This window comes from Anas platyrhynchos, chromosome 28 (genome assembly GCF_047663525.1).
Source record: "Anas platyrhynchos isolate ZD024472 breed Pekin duck chromosome 28, IASCAAS_PekinDuck_T2T, whole genome shotgun sequence".
In the NCBI taxonomy this organism is placed as follows: domain Eukaryota; kingdom Metazoa; phylum Chordata; class Aves; order Anseriformes; family Anatidae; genus Anas; species Anas platyrhynchos.
Genome location: NC_092614.1, coordinates 2,855,895 through 2,872,060, shown reverse-complemented (window position 1 = coordinate 2,872,060; position 16,166 = coordinate 2,855,895). Strand labels below are relative to the sequence as shown.

General features: G+C 65.9%; 3 protein-coding genes across 3 annotated transcripts; all 3 read left to right on the top strand.

Moving 5' to 3' along the window:
• Positions 1-497: 497 nt before the first annotated feature.
• On the top strand, positions 498-1,347 carry LOC119714097 (heat shock protein 30C-like). The gene has a single exon (XM_038168852.2). The coding sequence runs from the start codon at positions 587-589 to the stop codon at positions 1,193-1,195; it is 609 nt and encodes a 202-aa protein (XP_038024780.2). The 5' UTR covers positions 498-586; the 3' UTR covers positions 1,196-1,347.
• Positions 1,348-2,143: 796 nt separating this feature from the next.
• Positions 2,144-9,913, top strand: KAT2A (lysine acetyltransferase 2A). The gene is made up of 18 exons (XM_038168856.2): positions 2,144-2,556; positions 3,926-4,049; positions 4,152-4,297; positions 4,517-4,606; positions 5,055-5,236; positions 5,425-5,616; positions 5,720-5,826; positions 5,970-6,077; positions 6,180-6,316; positions 6,439-6,647; positions 6,739-6,865; positions 7,070-7,180; positions 7,267-7,410; positions 7,757-7,871; positions 7,985-8,021; positions 8,150-8,213; positions 8,415-8,499; positions 8,736-9,913. The coding sequence occupies exons 1-18, from the start codon at positions 2,284-2,286 to the stop codon at positions 8,927-8,929; spliced, it is 2,445 nt and encodes an 814-aa protein (XP_038024784.2). The 5' UTR covers positions 2,144-2,283; the 3' UTR covers positions 8,930-9,913.
• A 411-nt stretch (positions 9,914-10,324) lies between these two features.
• DHX58 (DExH-box helicase 58) lies at positions 10,325-14,994 on the top strand. The gene is made up of 12 exons (XM_038168878.2): positions 10,325-10,641; positions 10,746-10,947; positions 11,104-11,294; positions 11,443-11,559; positions 11,819-11,945; positions 12,035-12,217; positions 12,314-12,570; positions 12,751-12,900; positions 13,143-13,304; positions 13,604-13,794; positions 14,015-14,111; positions 14,377-14,994. Exons 1-12 carry the CDS (start codon positions 10,474-10,476, stop codon positions 14,557-14,559), a joined length of 2,028 nt encoding a protein of 675 aa, XP_038024806.1. The 5' UTR covers positions 10,325-10,473; the 3' UTR covers positions 14,560-14,994.
• The last annotated feature ends 1,172 nt before the right edge of the window (positions 14,995-16,166 follow it).

Sequence of the window (16,166 nt, the reverse complement as noted above, 5' to 3'; positions counted from 1 at the left end):
GTCCACCCTGGGACCCTCAGGTGACACCAAAGCAAGCCACAAGACCCCCCCCCCCCCAGCAGGCAGGGTACACAGGCACTGTGCTGGGGGGCTGGTACGGGTGTCCCCAGCACGGGGGGGGGCTGGAAAGTGCGAGAGGTGCCTGGCAGCAGTGACGCAGGGACACGTAGCCATAGGGGGTGGGACCGTCCCGCTTGCTGAAGCGAGCACGAAATAACTCGTGCCGTAGCACGGGGCCACGGAGAGGGCTTTGTTGCCCCCCCCCCCCAAGTCCCTGGGACCAGCGGTCCCGTGTGCTGCATCACGGTGGCTCTGCAGAAACCTGAGCCCCCGGCGGTGAGCGCAGCGCCCTATTTGGGGCGGGTGACTCGTCCCCAAAAGCAGGCGCTGCTATTTCGGCTGCCGGCTAATCAGCCTCTCAAAAATAGGCGATGGCTCCAGGAGGGTGCGTGGGGAGAGAGAGAGCGTTCTGGAAGGGGCACACCCCTGGGGAGGCGAGGATAAAACCCGTGCGTCCCAGCCCCAGCCCAGCACCGCTCCAGCCTCCGCGCAGAGCTCCAGACGCAGCACAGCACCAGCAGCAGAGATGCTTTGCCGCCTGCACTTCATGCCTCCCACTTCTGGGTCCCTTTTCCCATGGCTGGGACCCATCCGCACCCTCTGGCCGCATCCAGACACCCTCTTCGCTGAGCTGGAGAGAGAAATACGGATGGAGATGGAGAGGGCTCGGCAGTTCATGAGCAGCTTCGAGCAACTCCTGAGCAGCGGGAGCAGCCCCAGCCGTGCCAGCATCACCGCCGAGCGAGCCCCGAGCACCAGCGCTGCCCTGACCCAGGGCTCCGGGGAGGGTTTCTCCGTCTGCCAGGACGTGAAGGACTTTGCCCCCGAGCAGCTGTCGGTGAAGGTGGTGGGCAGGAAGGTGGTGCTGGTGGGGCAGAAGGAGACGCAGAGCACGGACGAGAAGGGCTCCTTCTCCTACAAGTACGAGGTGCTGAAACGCGAGTGGGACGTGCCCGAGGAGGTGGACGCCGAAGCCCTGAGCTGCTCCCTGTCCAAGGAGGGGCAGCTCCGCATCGAAGCCCCCCGGCTGGCCCTGCCGGCTGCCCCCGAGAGGAACGTGCCCATCCAGATGCCACCGGCGGTAGCACAGCAGGCGGCCGGCGCCGAAGACGGAACCGAGAGGGCCAAGGCGTGATGGGGAGCGCCGCGGGGCCGGGCTGAGCCCGGCTGCTGGGGCAGCCGCCGGCCGCAGAGCGGGGCCGTGCCGGCCCAACGTGGGTCATGGGGGGGGTCTTTGGCCAAAGCGCGTGGATTTTTTTGATATTTAATAAATATTTGTGACTTTTACACATGTGGCTCGTGAGTTTCTGAACTGCCTGACCCCTACCTCGCTGTGCTCATCGAGCAGCCGGGGGCACAGCCGTGGCCCCCCCTTCCCCTTGGTGGAGGAGGGTGGCTGGGGGGGCTCCGTCCCCCGTTTGGCCCCCAGCAGCCCCCCCTGCAGCCCGGGTGGCAGCACCCTTGGGTGTCCCAGCACCCTGGGGGGACGCAGCCTTGGGATTTTGGGGCTGGGGCCGTGGCACCCGAGCCGTGGCACGTGCCCCCCCCGCGCTATTGCTGGCACCTTCCAGGCGCCGCCGGGCTTGGCGCGAACCCTCTGGCCGCCAAGCCACGCCCCCTAATGGAATCCGCGCGTGTCTTTCCATATATGGGCAAAGGGGCGGTCCCTCTCCCATAGAGCGCGGGAACGGGGCGGGGCCACGCTCCATATTGGGCACAGGGGGCGTGGCGCGCCAGGTGGGCGTGGCCTCACCGATGCTCTGCAGGCGAGAGGCGTGGCCACACCCATATATGGCCAAGCAGGGCGTGGCCTCGCTCCATATTAGGCAAAGTGGGCGGGGATGTGGGCGTGGCCACATTCCATATTTGGCAGCGCAGCGCGGGGCGCTCAGCTCCCGCCACCGCGGCCCCGGGGGCACCGGCCCCGGACCCCCCCCCTCGCTCGGTGCCCACCCCGGGGGCGGCCCCGCGTTACCGGGCCCGTAACCAGACCCCCCCCACCTCGGGGACTATGGGACCGCGGTGGGACCCGGCTCCGCTCCTCGGGGACCGGGACACGGAGCCCGGAGCCCCCCCGGGGGGGGGCAGCGGAGCCCCGGCGCCGCCTCCCCGGGATCCCCGGGGGGTTCCCCCCGGGGCCGCCCCCGTTCCTCTCCCGGACTACCGGTCCCGGCGTGCCCGGCGCGCAGGCGCAGTGCTGGCGGAGCGCACGCCGGGCTCGGCATGGCGGAGCCGGAGGCCGCGCAACCCGGGAGACCCCCCCCGGGTCCCGGAGCAACGGCGGCGGCGGCACCGAGCGGGGGAACCGGGAGCGGCAGCGGTGGAGCTCCCGGTGCGGCGGCGGCGGCGGCGGTGTCCGGGGGGGGAGCGGGTTCCAGCGATCCGGCCCGGCCCGGGCTCAGCCAGCAGCAGCGGGCGAGCCAGCGCAAGGCGCAGGTGCGCGGCTTCCCCCGCGGCAAGAAGCTGGAGAAGCTGGGGGTGTTCTCGGCGTGCAAGGTGCGAGCCGGGGTGGGGGGGGTAAAGGGGGGTGTGGGGGGTAATGGGGGTAAAGGGGGGGGTGAGGGGTGAGGGATGGGGGTGCTGAGTCCGGTGGGAGCAGGGTGCTGGGCAGAGCGGGGGGGTGCGGGGTTGTGCATGGGTAAAGGGTGTAGGAATGGGGTGCTGAGCTGGATGGGGTGTGGGGCTGTGCATGGGTTAGGGGTGTAGGAGTGGGGTGCTGAGCTGGGCACATGGGGTGCAGAGCAGTGTATGGGCAGGGGGTGCAGGAGCAGGGTGCTGAGCTGAGCAGGATGGGGTGCGGGGTTGTGCATGGGTTAGGGGTGCAGGAATGGGGTGCTGAGCTGGGCAGGGGGTGCAGGAGCAGGGTGCTGAGCTGGACAGGAACAGGGTGCTGAGCAGGAGGGAGTGTGGGGCTGTGCATGGGCAGGAGGTGCAGGAATGGGATGCTGAGCCAGGCAGGGGGTGCACGAGCAGGGTGCTGAGCAGAGCAGGAGGGGGTGCAGGGTTGTGCACGGGCAGGGGGTGCAGGAACGGGGTGCTGAGCCATGCAGGGGGTGCAGGAGCAGGGTGCTCAGCAGGACGGGATGTGGGGCTGTGCATGGATTAGGGGTGTAGGAATGGGATGCTGAGCTGTGCTGGATGGGGTTCAGAGCAATGCATGGGCAGGTGGTGCAGGAGCAGGGTGCTGAGCTGAACAGGAGGGGGTGCAGGGTTGTGCACGGGTAAGGAGTGCAGGAACGGGGCGCTGAGCTGGGCGGGATAGGGTGTGGGGCTGTGCACGGGCAGGGGGTGCAGGAACGGGGTTCTGAGCCATGCAGGGGGTGCAGGAGCAGGGTGCTGAGCTGGGTAGGAGTAGGGTGCCGAGCCGTGCATGAGCAGGGGCATGCAGGAACAGGGTGCTGAGCTGAGCAGGAGGGGGTGCAGGGTTGTGCATGGGTAAGGGGTGCAGGAATGGGGTGCTGAGCTGGGCAGGATGGAGTGTGGACTGTGTGGGTAGGGGGTGCGGGAACGGGATGCTGAGCCAGGCAGGAGGTGCAGGAGCAGGGCGCTGAGCAGGATGGGGTGTGGGGCTGTGCATGGGCAGGGGGTGCAGGAGCAGGGTGCTGAGCCATGCAGGAGGGCGTACGGGGCTGTGCATCAATAAGGGGCACAGGAGTAGGGTGCTGAGCCGGGCAGGGGGTGCAGGATGGGGGAGCCGAGCTCTGCAGGATCCTGGGGGTGCAGACGGGGGGGCGGTGAGGATGTTTGGGGTGAGATGGGTGCTTCGGGGTGGGAAGGGAAGCTTCTCAGCCCCCAAAGGCAGCAGCCCTGGCACCGGGCAGTATGTGGGGCTGCTGCGTGATGCCCTCCCTGTCCATCGTCCCAGGCCAACGATGCCTGCAAGTGCAACGGCTGGAAGAACCCCAACCCCCCCACGGCCCCCCGCATGGACCTGCAGCAACCGGTGACCAACCTGAGCGAGCCCTGCCGCAGCTGCAGCCACGCGCTGGGTAACCCCAAACCCTGCCCCTAACCCTCAGGACCCCCCCAGGACCCCCCCCCGGAACCGGGATGTGGGGGGGGGTCTCACCGCAGTGCTCTCCTCGCTGCAGCCGACCACGTGTCCCACCTGGAGAACGTCTCGGAGGAGGAGATCAACCGGCTGCTGGGCATGGTGGTGGACGTGGAGAACCTCTTCATGTCGGTGCACAAGGAGGAGGACACGGACACCAAGCAGGTTTACTTCTACCTGTTCAAGGTGCGTCTGGGGCTGGCCGGCTGCCTACCCTCTCTTCTGACCTCCTGGGACTTTTTCTTTTTTAATTTGGGGCTGTGATGTGTCCCACCAGCCCCGCTTTCACCCCATAAACCCACCTTGTTCCCATGCGCTGCCTGCTGCCCCGCGTTGGGTTCTCCTGGGACGGGGATTTCCAGGATGCGTTAAACAAGTGATGAGGCCTCACGGGCTTTTTTGCAGCTCCTCAGGAAGTGCATCCTGCAGATGAGCCAGCCGGTGGTCGAGGGGTCGCTGGGGAGCCCCCCTTTTGAGAAACCCAACATCGAGCAGGTGAGGCTCGCAAGCCGTGCCGGTGCCTTGTCCTCATCCCGCACTGCTCTCGGTGGTCCCGGCGCTTGCACCCTCTGTGGGAGGTGGCACCGAGGGGCTGCTGTTCCTTTCCCCAACCTGCCCTGTGGTTTTCAGCCCCAGCTTGTTCCCCTGGTTGTGCAAACAGCAGGGCTTTTTGCTTCGTGGTGCAAACTCGGGCTCCAGCTCTCCGCTCTGACCCTAAGAGTGGGCAACTGGAGAGGGCTGGGGTGCCTGGGGTCGGGCGCGCTGAGCAGCGGTGCGGTGATGGCCAGCGATGGCCCACCCTGCTCCTGCTTTTTCTCCCTTTTTCTCCAAATTTGCAAGTGCCTGGGAGTGGCTGCCCCAGCCCTGAGCTCTCCAGCGCTCCCGTGCCTGTGGTTTTTACCCCCCCGGTGCCCATCCACCACCCCCCTTTCCTCTCCCCTAGGGAGTCCTGAACTTCGTGCAGTACAAGTTCAGCCACCTGCCCCCCAAGGAGCGGCAGACCATGTACGAGCTCTCCAAGATGTTCCTGCTCTGCCTCAACTACTGGAAGCTGGAGACGCCGTCCCAATTCCGGCAGCGCTCGCAGAACGACGACGTGGCCACCTACAAGGTCAACTACACCAGGTGAGGGATGGGGGCAGGCAGAGGGGGGACACCTCGCATCCTCCGCCTCTCCCCAGCTCTCCCAGAGCTGGAATCCAGATGTTGTGCTCCCAAATAACGTGGGCCACGAGCCCCGTGGGTCTCTGCTTCCCAAGGAGGGCTCGTGCAGCCATCCCAGGAGGGATGCTGAAGCTCTCCTGTCCCCCCAGGTGGCTGTGCTACTGCCACGTGCCGCAGAGCTGCGACAGCCTCCCCCGCTACGAGACCACTCACGTCTTCGGGCGCAGCCTCCTCAAGTCCATCTTCACCGTCACCCGCCGGCAGCTGCTGGAGAAATTCCGGGTGGAGAAGGACAAGCTGGTGCCGGAGAAGCGGACGCTCATCCTCACCCACTTCCCCAAGTAGGTGCCCGAGGCGGGGGTGCCGTCGGTGAGGCTGTGCCCAGCTCCCCGGGGCTGTGGGCATCCAGCTCCTGCCCCTGCCTGATGCGTGGCTCCTCTCCAGGTTCCTGTCCATGCTGGAGGAGGAGATTTATGGTGAGAATTCGCCCATCTGGGAGGCGGATTTCACCGTGCCCGCCGCCGAGGGTGCCCAGCTGGTGTCGCGCCCAGGTACCTCGGGGAGCAGCTCCCTGGGGCTTGGGGGGGGGGGTGAAGGAGTGGGGTCAGGAGACGGCTGGGATGCTGCCCAGTGTGGACGAGGTGCTTCCAGTCCATCGTGGGTGTCCCATGGGGGGTGTTTGTCCCTCCTCCAGCTGCCGTCAGCACCGTGGCCGTGCCCACCACGCCGCTCTTCAGCAAGAAGCTCAGTACCAGCAGCTCTGCTGCCAGCATGGACACCGGCACGCCAGAACCCATGGCAGGTAGGGCCAGTGTGGGGAGGAGAGGGGGTCCTGGGGGGGCTCCGAGGTCCCCGTGGGGCTCCTTGGGGTCCCGGTGCCTGAGGTGCTGCCCCCGGTCCCCAGGGGAGAAGCGAAAGCTGCCGGAGAGCCTAACGCTGGAGGACGCCAAGAGGATCCGTGTGATGGGCGACATCCCCATGGAGCTGGTGAACGAGGTGATGCTGACCATCACCGACCCCGCTGCCATGCTGGGCCCCGAGGTACGGCGCTACCGGGGGGCACTTCGGGTACCGCGGGTGGGCTCCGAGGTCCCCGTGCCACCCGAGCCCCTGGAAGAGGACGGAGGGGGGTCAGAGCTGCTCCCCCCCTCCTCGCCCCGCAGACCAGCCTGCTGTCGGCCAACGCGGCGCGGGACGAGACGGCGCGGCTGGAGGAGCGGCGAGGCATCATCGAGTTCCACGTCATCGGCAACTCACTGTCGCAGAAATCCAACAAGAAGATCCTGATGTGGCTGGTGGGCTTGCAGAACGTCTTCTCCCACCAGCTGCCCCGCATGCCCAAGGAGTACATCACCCGCCTCGTCTTTGACCCGTGGGTGGCTGGTTTTGGGGGACACACACAACAATTGGGGGCTGGTTTTGGGGTCTCCCCGTCTCACCCTGGGCTTTGCAAACCCCCCCAGGAAGCACAAGACTCTGGCTCTCATCAAGGACGGGCGAGTGATCGGGGGGATCTGCTTCCGCATGTTCCCCACCCAGGGCTTCACCGAGATCGTCTTCTGCGCCGTGACGTCCAACGAGCAAGTGAAGGTGGGCTCGGGGAGGGGGGACTGTGGGGGGGGCAGGATGGTGCTGTGCCAGCTCCGGGGGGTGCCAGTGCTGGGGTGGGAGTGGGTGCCCTGCAGGTGTTGCCTTGCCATGCATGGCGGAGGGGTCCTGGCACCCTTGGGGGGACCTTGGGGAGTGTGTGGGGGGGGCTTGGGGGGCCCCCCCAGCTCACAGAGGCTCCCCCAGGGCTACGGGACGCACCTGATGAACCACCTGAAGGAATACCACATCAAGCACAACATCCTCTACTTCCTCACCTACGCCGACGAGTACGCCATCGGCTACTTCAAGAAGCAGGTGGGCTCCATCCCCTGCTGGGGCTCCCCCCTCGGCCTCGTTCCCTGCCTGCGAGCCCCCTCCCACCCCCCTAATCCCCCCCCCAGGGCTTCTCCAAGGACATCAAGGTCCCCAAGAGCCGCTACCTGGGCTACATCAAGGACTACGAGGGGGCGACGCTGATGGAGTGCGAGCTGAACCCCCGCATCCCCTACACCGAGCTGTCCCACATCATCAAGAAGCAGAAGGAGGTGCTGCTTTTTTTGGGGGGGGGGCTGCCGGGATCTGCTCGCTCTGACCCATCCCAAACCCAAGGGGATGGGGACCCCAAGAGGGCGGTGATGGGGACCACAAGGGGGGGTGGGTGGGAGCCATCCCTTGAATAACCCCATCACCTCCCCTTTTGGGGTGGCATCTTCCCTGGAAATGGGTTTGCAGGGCAGCAAAAGGGTCACTTTGGGGATTTCTTTAGGGCTTCCAGGGGCTGGCCCTGGGCAGGAGGAGGGCGCAGCCTCGTTCCTTGGATCTGTCGGGGGGGGTCCTGGAGCATCCTGCGGTGCCCGCTGATGTCTCTTCTCCCCCAATTTCCCACTGCAGATCATCAAGAAGCTGATCGAGAGGAAGCAGGCGCAGATCCGCAAGGTGTACCCGGGGCTCACCTGCTTCAAGGAGGGCGTGCGGCAGATCCCCATCGAGAGCGTCCCCGGCATCCGTGAGTCCAGTGGATGGAGGGTCCTCGGGGGGGGGGGGGGCGGCAGGGCCTCATCCTGACCTCAGATGGCTGAGGGCAGGGCTTTGGGGTGATGCTGAGCCTTGTTCTTCCAGGAGAAACGGGCTGGAAACCTCTAGGGAAGGAGAAAGGGTGAGTGGTGCCGGGACCAGCGGTGCCAGGGGGGGCTCCTGGTTCGTGCCCCCTGCAGCCCCCCCAGGCTGATGGGCTCTGTGCTCATGGGCCCTGCTCTGTGCTGATGGCCCTGCTCTGTCCTGCAGCAAAGAGCTGAAGGACCCGGACCAGCTCTACAACACCCTCAAAAACCTCCTGGCCCAGATCAAGGTGGGCAGCGGGGGCGCGCTGCGGCGCCCTTCACCCCATCCCCGTCCCCTTGGGGGGGGGGGGGGGAAGGCAGGGGGTGAGCCCAGCACGGCTCCCCAGCTCTGCTTGGGTTGTGGATGGGTTATTTTGGGGAGCAGGACCCCTGGGTGCTGGGGCAAGGGGGTGCTGCCCCCTTCGTGGTAACCTCTGCCCCCTCCCCAGACCCACCCCAGCGCGTGGCCCTTCATGGAGCCGGTGAAGAAGTCGGAGGCGCCGGACTACTACGAAATCATCCGCTTCCCCATCGGTGGGTGCCAGGGGTCCGGGGGGGGCTGCAGTGATCCCAAGCATGGGGGGGGCATGGTGGGGAGGGGGGGTTGCTGTTGGGGTGCTGGGATGTCCATGGAGTGAGGTAGAAGAGAGAGGGACCCCTTGGGGACCTCTTGGGGACCCCTTGGGGACCCCTGCGTGTGTCTGGCTTGGGATCCCACTGGGTGGGGGGCACGGGGGTGTGCTGGGGGGGGTCCTGACCCTTTCCCCCAGACCTGAAGACGATGACGGAGCGCCTGAAGAACCGCTACTACGTCACCAAGAAGCTGTTCATCGCCGACCTGCAGCGCATCATCACCAACTGCCGCGAGTACAACCCCCCCGACAGCGACTACTGCAAGTGTGCCAACACCCTGGAGAAGTTCTTCTACTTCAAGCTCAAGGAGGGGGGGCTCATCGACAAGTAGGGGGGGTGGGCCTGGACTCCTGGGGCCGCCAGATCTCCCCCCCAGGTCCTTGCCTGCAGCTGGGGAGGGGCAGGGGTGCCCTCTCCCCAAGGAGAGGAGAGAGGGACCCCCCCGCCTCTGAGCCCTCTGAGCAGGGTTTGCTGCTGCTGAACAGCCTGGGGGGGTTCAGTGTGCTCCCTCTGGGGGGGTCCGGGGTTTATCCCTGTCCTGGCAGCCCCCCTACTCCTGGGGGAATGTTGAGGGGCTGGGGGGGGTCGGAGCAGAGCTGCCTTGCTGCCTCCCCCCTGGGGCTGTGCCTTCTGCCTCCTGTGTCTCAGTGCCAGGGCAGGGCCCCCCCCCCTCTGCGTCCTGATGCCAGGGCAGGGCCCCCCCCCAATGCTTTGGGTTTCTGCAGGGACTTTGCTTCCTGCTCCCGTCCACGCACAGGCAGCGCCTGCCCCTCTTGAATGTATGGCAGGACCCCCCCCCCAGCCCTCTGTGGGGCAGAGACCCCGCTCCTGGGCTCGGGGAGGGGGGGTCCCTGCTCCTGCTGCCTCTCCATCAGCTCTTCCCTTGGGGCAGGGGCTCTGCACCATCTCCCCCTCCCCTTGCTGGGGACACTCGGGGGGGTCCCATCCTGGTTCCTGCTCCCCCTTGCTCTGCCCCGGCTCTGAGCCAGCTTCAGCACGGGGCTGGGGGGCTGGCTCTTGCTCGCATCCCTTCCTCGCCCCCCCTCCTTGTCCCCATTTGCCCCCTGGGAGCAGGGCTGGGGCGTAGCATTAATTTATCCCCTGCTTTGGTCGCCTGCTGCCTTATTGCCCGTGGCTGTCCTTCATGGGGGGGGGTGCTGGTCCCACTCTGGGGCCTTACTGGCCTTGCTGGGGGGGGACCAGACCCTGTCCAGCCCTTCCTGTCCACCCATTCCATGTGACTTTTTTTTTTTATTTGGGTTGTTGTTGTGTTTTTTTGTTTGTTTATTTTTTTTAATAAATGTACTTGTGCACACCCAGCTGCCCCCTTGTGTCTGGCCCTGCACTGAGCCCCCCCCAAACCTCAGAGGAGGAGGTGGGGGGGGGAGAGCTCCAGGGCCGCTGGGTGCTGTGATGGGGGGGCACTGGGATGAACTGGGTGGGCACTGGGATGAACTGGGGGGGCGTGGATGTGGATTTTGGTGCACGGGGGTGGGAGGTGCACAGGGGGAAGGGGAGGGTGCAGGGGGCTGGGGGTGCACCAGGCTCAAGTGGGGGGTGTGAAGGGGCTGGGGGGGCACTGGTTTGAACTGGGGGGGTGGAGATAGATGGGTGGGGGTGCACTGGGCTGAACTGGGAGGCGTGGCTGGGAGCAGGGAAAAGCTGCGTCTGCAGCAGCTCCTCCTGCTTTCGGTTTCTGTTCCCGATTGGGGCGGGGACGGGGATTGGGAATCGGGGCGAGCCGGCAGCTTGGCGCAGCAAAACTTGGTTTGGCTCGGCTCCCTTCACCCCAAACCCACTCAGCCGTGCGTCCCAGCCCGACATCGCGACCAAGAGGCATCTCCCTAGAGGTTTCATTTCCTACCGGTGTCACCCATGGAGCTGCGCGGGTACCAGCACGAAGCCGTGGCCCCAGCCTTGCGTGGCCGCAACAGCATCATCTGGCTGCCCACGGGGGCTGGCAAGACCCGTGCCGCCGTCCACGTCTGCTGGAAGCACCTGGAGAGCCGCCGGGATGGCAGGGTGGCCGTGCTGGTCAACAAGGTGGCCACAGGGTCCCTGTCCCCACCACCCTTGGAGATAACGGGGTGGGAGGGTAAAGCACCGGTGGTCCCGGCTTGGAGCTGACGGGGTCGGGGTGTGTGTAGGTGCACCTGGTGGAGCAGCACGCCAAGGAGGAGTTCCACGTCCTGCAGGGCACCTTCAGGGTGACGGCCATCAGCGGGGACAGCAGCCACAAGTGCTTCTTCAGCCAGGTGGTGAAGCGCAGCGACGTCGTTATCTGCACGGCCCAGATCCTGCACAACGCCCTGCTGAGCCGGGAGGAGGACACGCGCGTGGAGCTGACGGGTGGGCACGGGACCCCCATGGCTGGGACCCCCCCAAGGCTGGGACACTCCCCTGGCTGGGACATCTCACCATGGCTGGGACCTCCACACTACTGGGACCCCCCCCCCGGCACGTCCTGCGCTGCTCACCCCGCTCTCCTCCCTCTCCCCGGTGCAGATTTCTCCCTGTTGGTGATTGACGAGTGCCACCACACGCACAAGGAGGCCGTCTACAACAAGATCATGCTGAATTACCTCCAGCGCAAGCTCAGCGGGCAGCAGGACCTGCCGCAGATCCTGGGCCTGACGGCGTCCCCTGGCACCGGGGGGAAAACGTCCTTCGAGGGGGCCGTGGAGCACATCCTGCAGGTGGGCGCTGCGCCCCCAGCCTGGGGTTCGGTGGGGTTTGGTGGGGTTCAGAGGGGTGCGTGGTGGTGGTGCTGGGTGCCAGCGAGCACCCGGCGCCGTGCTGGGCTGCTGGGGCTCAGGGTTGGGTTTTGGGGCTCTCCCCTTTTAGATTTGTGCCAACCTGGACACCGAGGTGATCACGTCGGCGCAGGAGCACATGCAGAACCTGCAGAGACAAGTGCCCCAGCCCAGGAAGCAGTACGACCTGTGCCAGGAGAGAGCATGGGTGAGGGCGGCAGGTTGAGCCCACAGCATTGCCCCCAGGCCCTGCTGAGCTGGGGGGGGGGGGTCCTCCTTGGATGCCTGGGGGGCTCCTGGAGTCCCCCTCTCCACCCAACTCGGGCTGATTGAAGGAATCAGCAAACTAGTGCAGGGGATCCCATCACCATCCTGGTCCTGCCACGCGAACCACCCCTAACCCCAACCCTCCCGGCTGCACCCCCAGAGCAATGCCCCCAGCCCCCTGAGCCCCTCTCCACTCCCAGGACCCCTTCGGCCAGCGGCTGAAGAAGATCATGGCCCAGATCCAGCAGCACATGGGGAATGCGGGGCTGCCGCAGGACTTCGGCACGCAGACCTACGAGCAGCAGGTGGTGGAGCTGGAGAAGAGAGGTGAGGAGGCGGCGGCAGGGGGAGCGCCAGGGGGGCACGGGGCTGGCGGGGGCCGGGTGTCACCACCCTGGTCCCCGTTCCCTCACCAGCGGCCGAGAGGTTTTGCCGCAAGACGCGGGCGTGCGCGCTGCACCTGCGCAAGTACAACGACGCCTTGCTGATCAACGACGCGGTGCGCATGGTCGACGCCTTCCAGCACCTGCAGCAATTCTACGCCATGGAGAGGGACATGAAGGACCCCACCGAGCGCTTCCTGGCCACCACCTTTGAGGGTATAAGAAGAAGGGCCCCCGGGGGGGTGCAGCAGGGTGGGCGCGGGCTGGTTTGGGGGGCACGGAGCACCCCTCACACCCCGTTTGCATGCGCAGAGAATAGGGCGAGCCTGCTGGCGCTCGCTGGGTGCCAGCGCTACGAGAACCCTCGGCTGAGCAAGCTGGAGGAGATCCTGCGGGAGAACTTCCAGCCCCAGGGCTCTTCTCGGGGCATCGTCTTCACCAAGACCCGGCAGAGCGCCCACAGCCTGTTCAGCTGGCTGCAGGATGCGGCCACGCTGAGCGGGCAGCACATCAGGGCGGCTGTCCTCACCGGGGCCGGCTACAGCAACCAGACCAGGCACATGACGCAGGTGAGGGGATTGGGATGTGCCCAAACCCACCGTGCTACTGCTCTGGGGTGGGAGCCTTGCTGCAGCCCTGAGGATAGGAAGGTGCTGGATGGGGTCCGGCTCATTTTGGGGGTGCCACAGGGGGCTCAGAACCGGCTCACGGCCCCTGCTCCAGGAGCATTTCCCCCTTTGTCCCCGCAGAACGAGCAGCAGGACGTGATCAGGCAGTTCCGCAATGGAGACCTCAACCTGCTCTTCTCCACCAGCGTGGCCGAGGAGGGCCTGGACATCCCCAAGTGCAACATCGTGGTGCGCTACGGGCTGATGACCAACGAGATCGCTATGGTGCAGGTAGCGCCCAGGCTCCCTCCAGCCACCCTGCCTGCTCCCTGCTGGGATACCCCAAAGCCACCCGGGGGGCATGTGGGGACCCTATTACACCCTGTACATCCGCTGGCAGCTCCCTGGGGATGAGCCTGACCCCGGGCAGAGCCTTGCAGAGGTGCAGAGGCACGGGAGGAGCGTGCCGTGCCCTGCGGGACCTGCAGCATGAGCGCAAACACTGACTGCAGTGTTTGTCCCTTCTGCTACAGGCCCGGGGCCGTGCCCGTGCCGAGAACAGCGTTTACTCTGTGGTGGCCAAAGCCAACAGCAGGGAGGTCTCCCGGGAGCAGCTCAACGAGAACCTGGTGGAGCTCATGGAGAAAGCCATCAAGGCGGTGCAGGCCATGCCCGAGCGCGAGTACCGCCTGAAGGTGAGCGCAGCAGAGGGACAAACAGCTCCTTCCCCTGCCTGCTGCTGGGCACAGCCCTCTCTGCGCCCTGGTTTTGGCTGCCTGCTCTCCCCATGGGGCGGCACCAGCTTCTGGGAAGGGGTGGCACGAGCTGCATGGGGCAGCGTGTGCGGGTCTGTCCTGCCGTGCTGCTCACGCTCTCCAGGACAGCGCATCCTTCCGTGACCATGTCTCCTGCTGCCTCTGCGGTCTGCCCCTGCCTGTTACCCCGTGCTGACCCCATCCTCCCCCTTGTCTCGCCTCCCCTGCCCTCTTTGCAGATCGCGGAGCTGCAGCGAAACGCCGTCATCAGCTGGCAAGTGAAAGAAGCCAAGATCAGCGAGAGGCGGCAACTGCACGACCCGGACGACGTTTACTTCTACTGCGTCAACTGCAATGTGGCCGTGTGCTGCGGCAGCGACATCCGCACCGTGGAGGGCATGCACCACGTGAACATCAACCCCAATTTCAGGTCAGAGCCAGCGGGCAGAGGCCAGCTCTCAGCTGTCACCCACATGAGCCACCGCGCTCTCTGCGCAGGACGGGCAGGGGTGGCAGCAGCCTGGGGACGTTGCTCCGGAGAGGTCACAGGGGCTCCGTGGGGCTGCGTGACCATGCGAGCAGAAGTGCTGATGGCATTTTGTCCCCTGGACCATCCTCCTCAAGGTGTTTTTTGTCCCTTTACCTTGCAGGCGCTACTACACGGTCTCGCTGGGGAAAATAAGCTTCCCGCGGACGTTCAAGGACTGGGAGCCCGGGTGCCGCGTCATGTGCAGCGGGTGCAGGCAGGTGAGCAGGGCCACAGAAATCCCCCCCTGCTCGCCCCTAGGCTGTGCCATTTGCCTCATGCATCAGCTCCTAGCCAAGGAATTGGGGCTGCCTTTCCCTTCAGCACGTGCCTGTTTGTGGCACGTGTATGGGGCATGGGCGCATGGGTGTGGGTAGCGGTGCCCTGGGACGTGCCCTGGGAGGAGGGAGCTGCCTCCAGCACCCAGCCCTGCAGCCTGGGCTGCTGCACCACGCGGTGCTGACCGTCCCCTCCCTGTCCACGCAGGAGTGGGGAATGGAGATGATCTACCAGCACGTCAAGCTGCCCATCCTCTGCATCAAAAACTTTGTGGTGGAGACCCCGGCTGAGAAGAGGAGGTACAAGAAGTGGAGCAGCGTGACGTTCCCCGTCAAGGAGTTTGACTACGTAGAGTACTGCTCCAGCACCCAGGAGGACGAGTCCTTCTAGAGCCAGCTCGCCCAGGACTACTCCCAGACCACAGGGACCCTTCCTACCCCCCTCGCCATGGGGCAATCTCCCTGGGTCCAGGCAGACGGGCAGCTGCGCTTGCTCCTTTTTCCCTTTCCAGCCTGAGCTGCTGCAGCACGACCCTTCCTAGAGCTCGTAGCTGCGGGGGGAGAAGGCTTCGCTGCACCCATCTCAGGGCATGATCCCAGGGGAGCGGCTGCAGGGTGGTGATGAGGGACAAAGCACGGGGATGGAAAAGCTCCCGAGCCCTTGGTGCCCGCCAGCCAGCCGCTCCTGTCCCCGCAGCCGGTGCAGGACCCTGCTTAGGGACCCAGGCTTCTGCCACGGGGTTGAGATGCAGCCCAGCATTTCTCTGCTTTCTGAACTCGACCAGCCTGCATTAAAAACGTGTGTTCGTGCTGGGCACGAAGGTGACGCTGTGCGCTCTCATTCATTGCGCAAACTCGCTGCGTGCAGGTGGGTTGGATGCGGGTAGCCCTGGCTGGGGACTGCGCCTCTTTGCGCCTCCTGCCCTCGGCAGAACTCCATGGGACGGCTCTGGGATATTGTGGGGAGCTGGACCACAGCATCACCCAGCTGCCAGGGTCCCCACCAGCAGCCCCCCTGCTTGGGGAGCAGTTTGTTTGCATGGGGCTGCAGCAGCCGCCCCCCTCCGAGCAGCCCCCAGCACGTCGCCCACCCCGGGGGGAGCAGAGCAGGGCGAGCTGCAACCCCTCCGGCACGGCTCAGCCCCGCAGAAACACATCCTGGAGCCGCAGGGGGATCTCCCCTTGTGCAGAAATTAAAAAAAAAAAAAGGTGGAGGGCTGAAATGGGGCACCCAGCACAAGGAGGGGGTTGAAATGGGGCACCCAGCACAAGGAGGGGGTGCCTGGCTCATCCTGGTCCTGGCCAGGGGCTCCCGTCCCTGCTCTCCCCCCGCCGGTCGCTAGAGGGAAGCCAGAGCCCGGTGCCGGTGCTCGGCCCCGGGGGGGGGCGATGCTGGGGCTCAGGGGTCGTGGGGACACGGAACGGGGTTGCCACGCGTGGACCTCGCCGTGCGCCTCCAGGGTCCCGAGTGGGGAGGACGAGCAAATGGGGAGCACCCCCCGCGCGGGGGCACAGCCCAGTTCCAGGTGGAGGTAGCCCTGGGGGGAGCACGCAAGCCAACTCCTGCTCATCAGAAAGTAGGTAATGAGGCCGTTTGAGTTATTTGCAGCTCTCCGCGGGCCGCCATGGCCTCTCCTACCTCTCCCCAAGCAAGAGCCCTCCTGTGGGGCCCCCGGATCATTTGGCGAAGCTCAAATTGCCCTGGTTTGGGTTTGGAGAATGCAGGCTGGGAATTAACCCGCTGGGGGCCTGCAGCACCGGGCACTACGCCCTCCCTCCAGCCTGGATGGCTCCGGCTGTCCCCTTACCCCCTTTGCTGCCCCCAAACCTCCTGCAACGCTGATCCAAACCTGCCCATCTTTAGGGGCGCACCTGACCCCGTGGGATACAGGGCAAGGAGAGCATTGCTGTGTGGGGCTCCGTGGGTTTTATGGCTATCTCGTGGGCCTGCACCCAGCTTTTGCCCTCTCCTCCCAGCCCTGTTTAACACCAGCCCCC

Excerpts from the sequence above, each read along its gene's own strand:
- LOC119714097 (XM_038168852.2), top strand. The coding sequence starts at position 587 with ATGCTTTGCCGCCTGCACTTCATGCCTCCCACTTCTGGGTCCCTTTTC.
- KAT2A (XM_038168856.2), top strand. The coding sequence starts at position 2,284 with ATGGCGGAGCCGGAGGCCGCGCAACCCGGGAGACCCCCCCCGGGTCCC. Across the intron at positions 4,298-4,516 it reads TTTACTTCTACCTGTTCAAG|CTCCTCAGGAAGTGCATCCT; the intron begins GTGCGTCTGGGG and ends GCTTTTTTGCAG. Across the intron at positions 8,022-8,149 it reads CCTCTAGGGAAGGAGAAAGG|CAAAGAGCTGAAGGACCCGG; the intron begins GTGAGTGGTGCC and ends TCTGTCCTGCAG.
- DHX58 (XM_038168878.2), top strand. The coding sequence starts at position 10,474 with ATGGAGCTGCGCGGGTACCAGCACGAAGCCGTGGCCCCAGCCTTGCGT. Across the intron at positions 12,218-12,313 it reads CCTGGCCACCACCTTTGAGG|AGAATAGGGCGAGCCTGCTG; the intron begins GTATAAGAAGAA and ends TTGCATGCGCAG. Across the intron at positions 12,901-13,142 it reads ACGAGATCGCTATGGTGCAG|GCCCGGGGCCGTGCCCGTGC; the intron begins GTAGCGCCCAGG and ends CTTCTGCTACAG.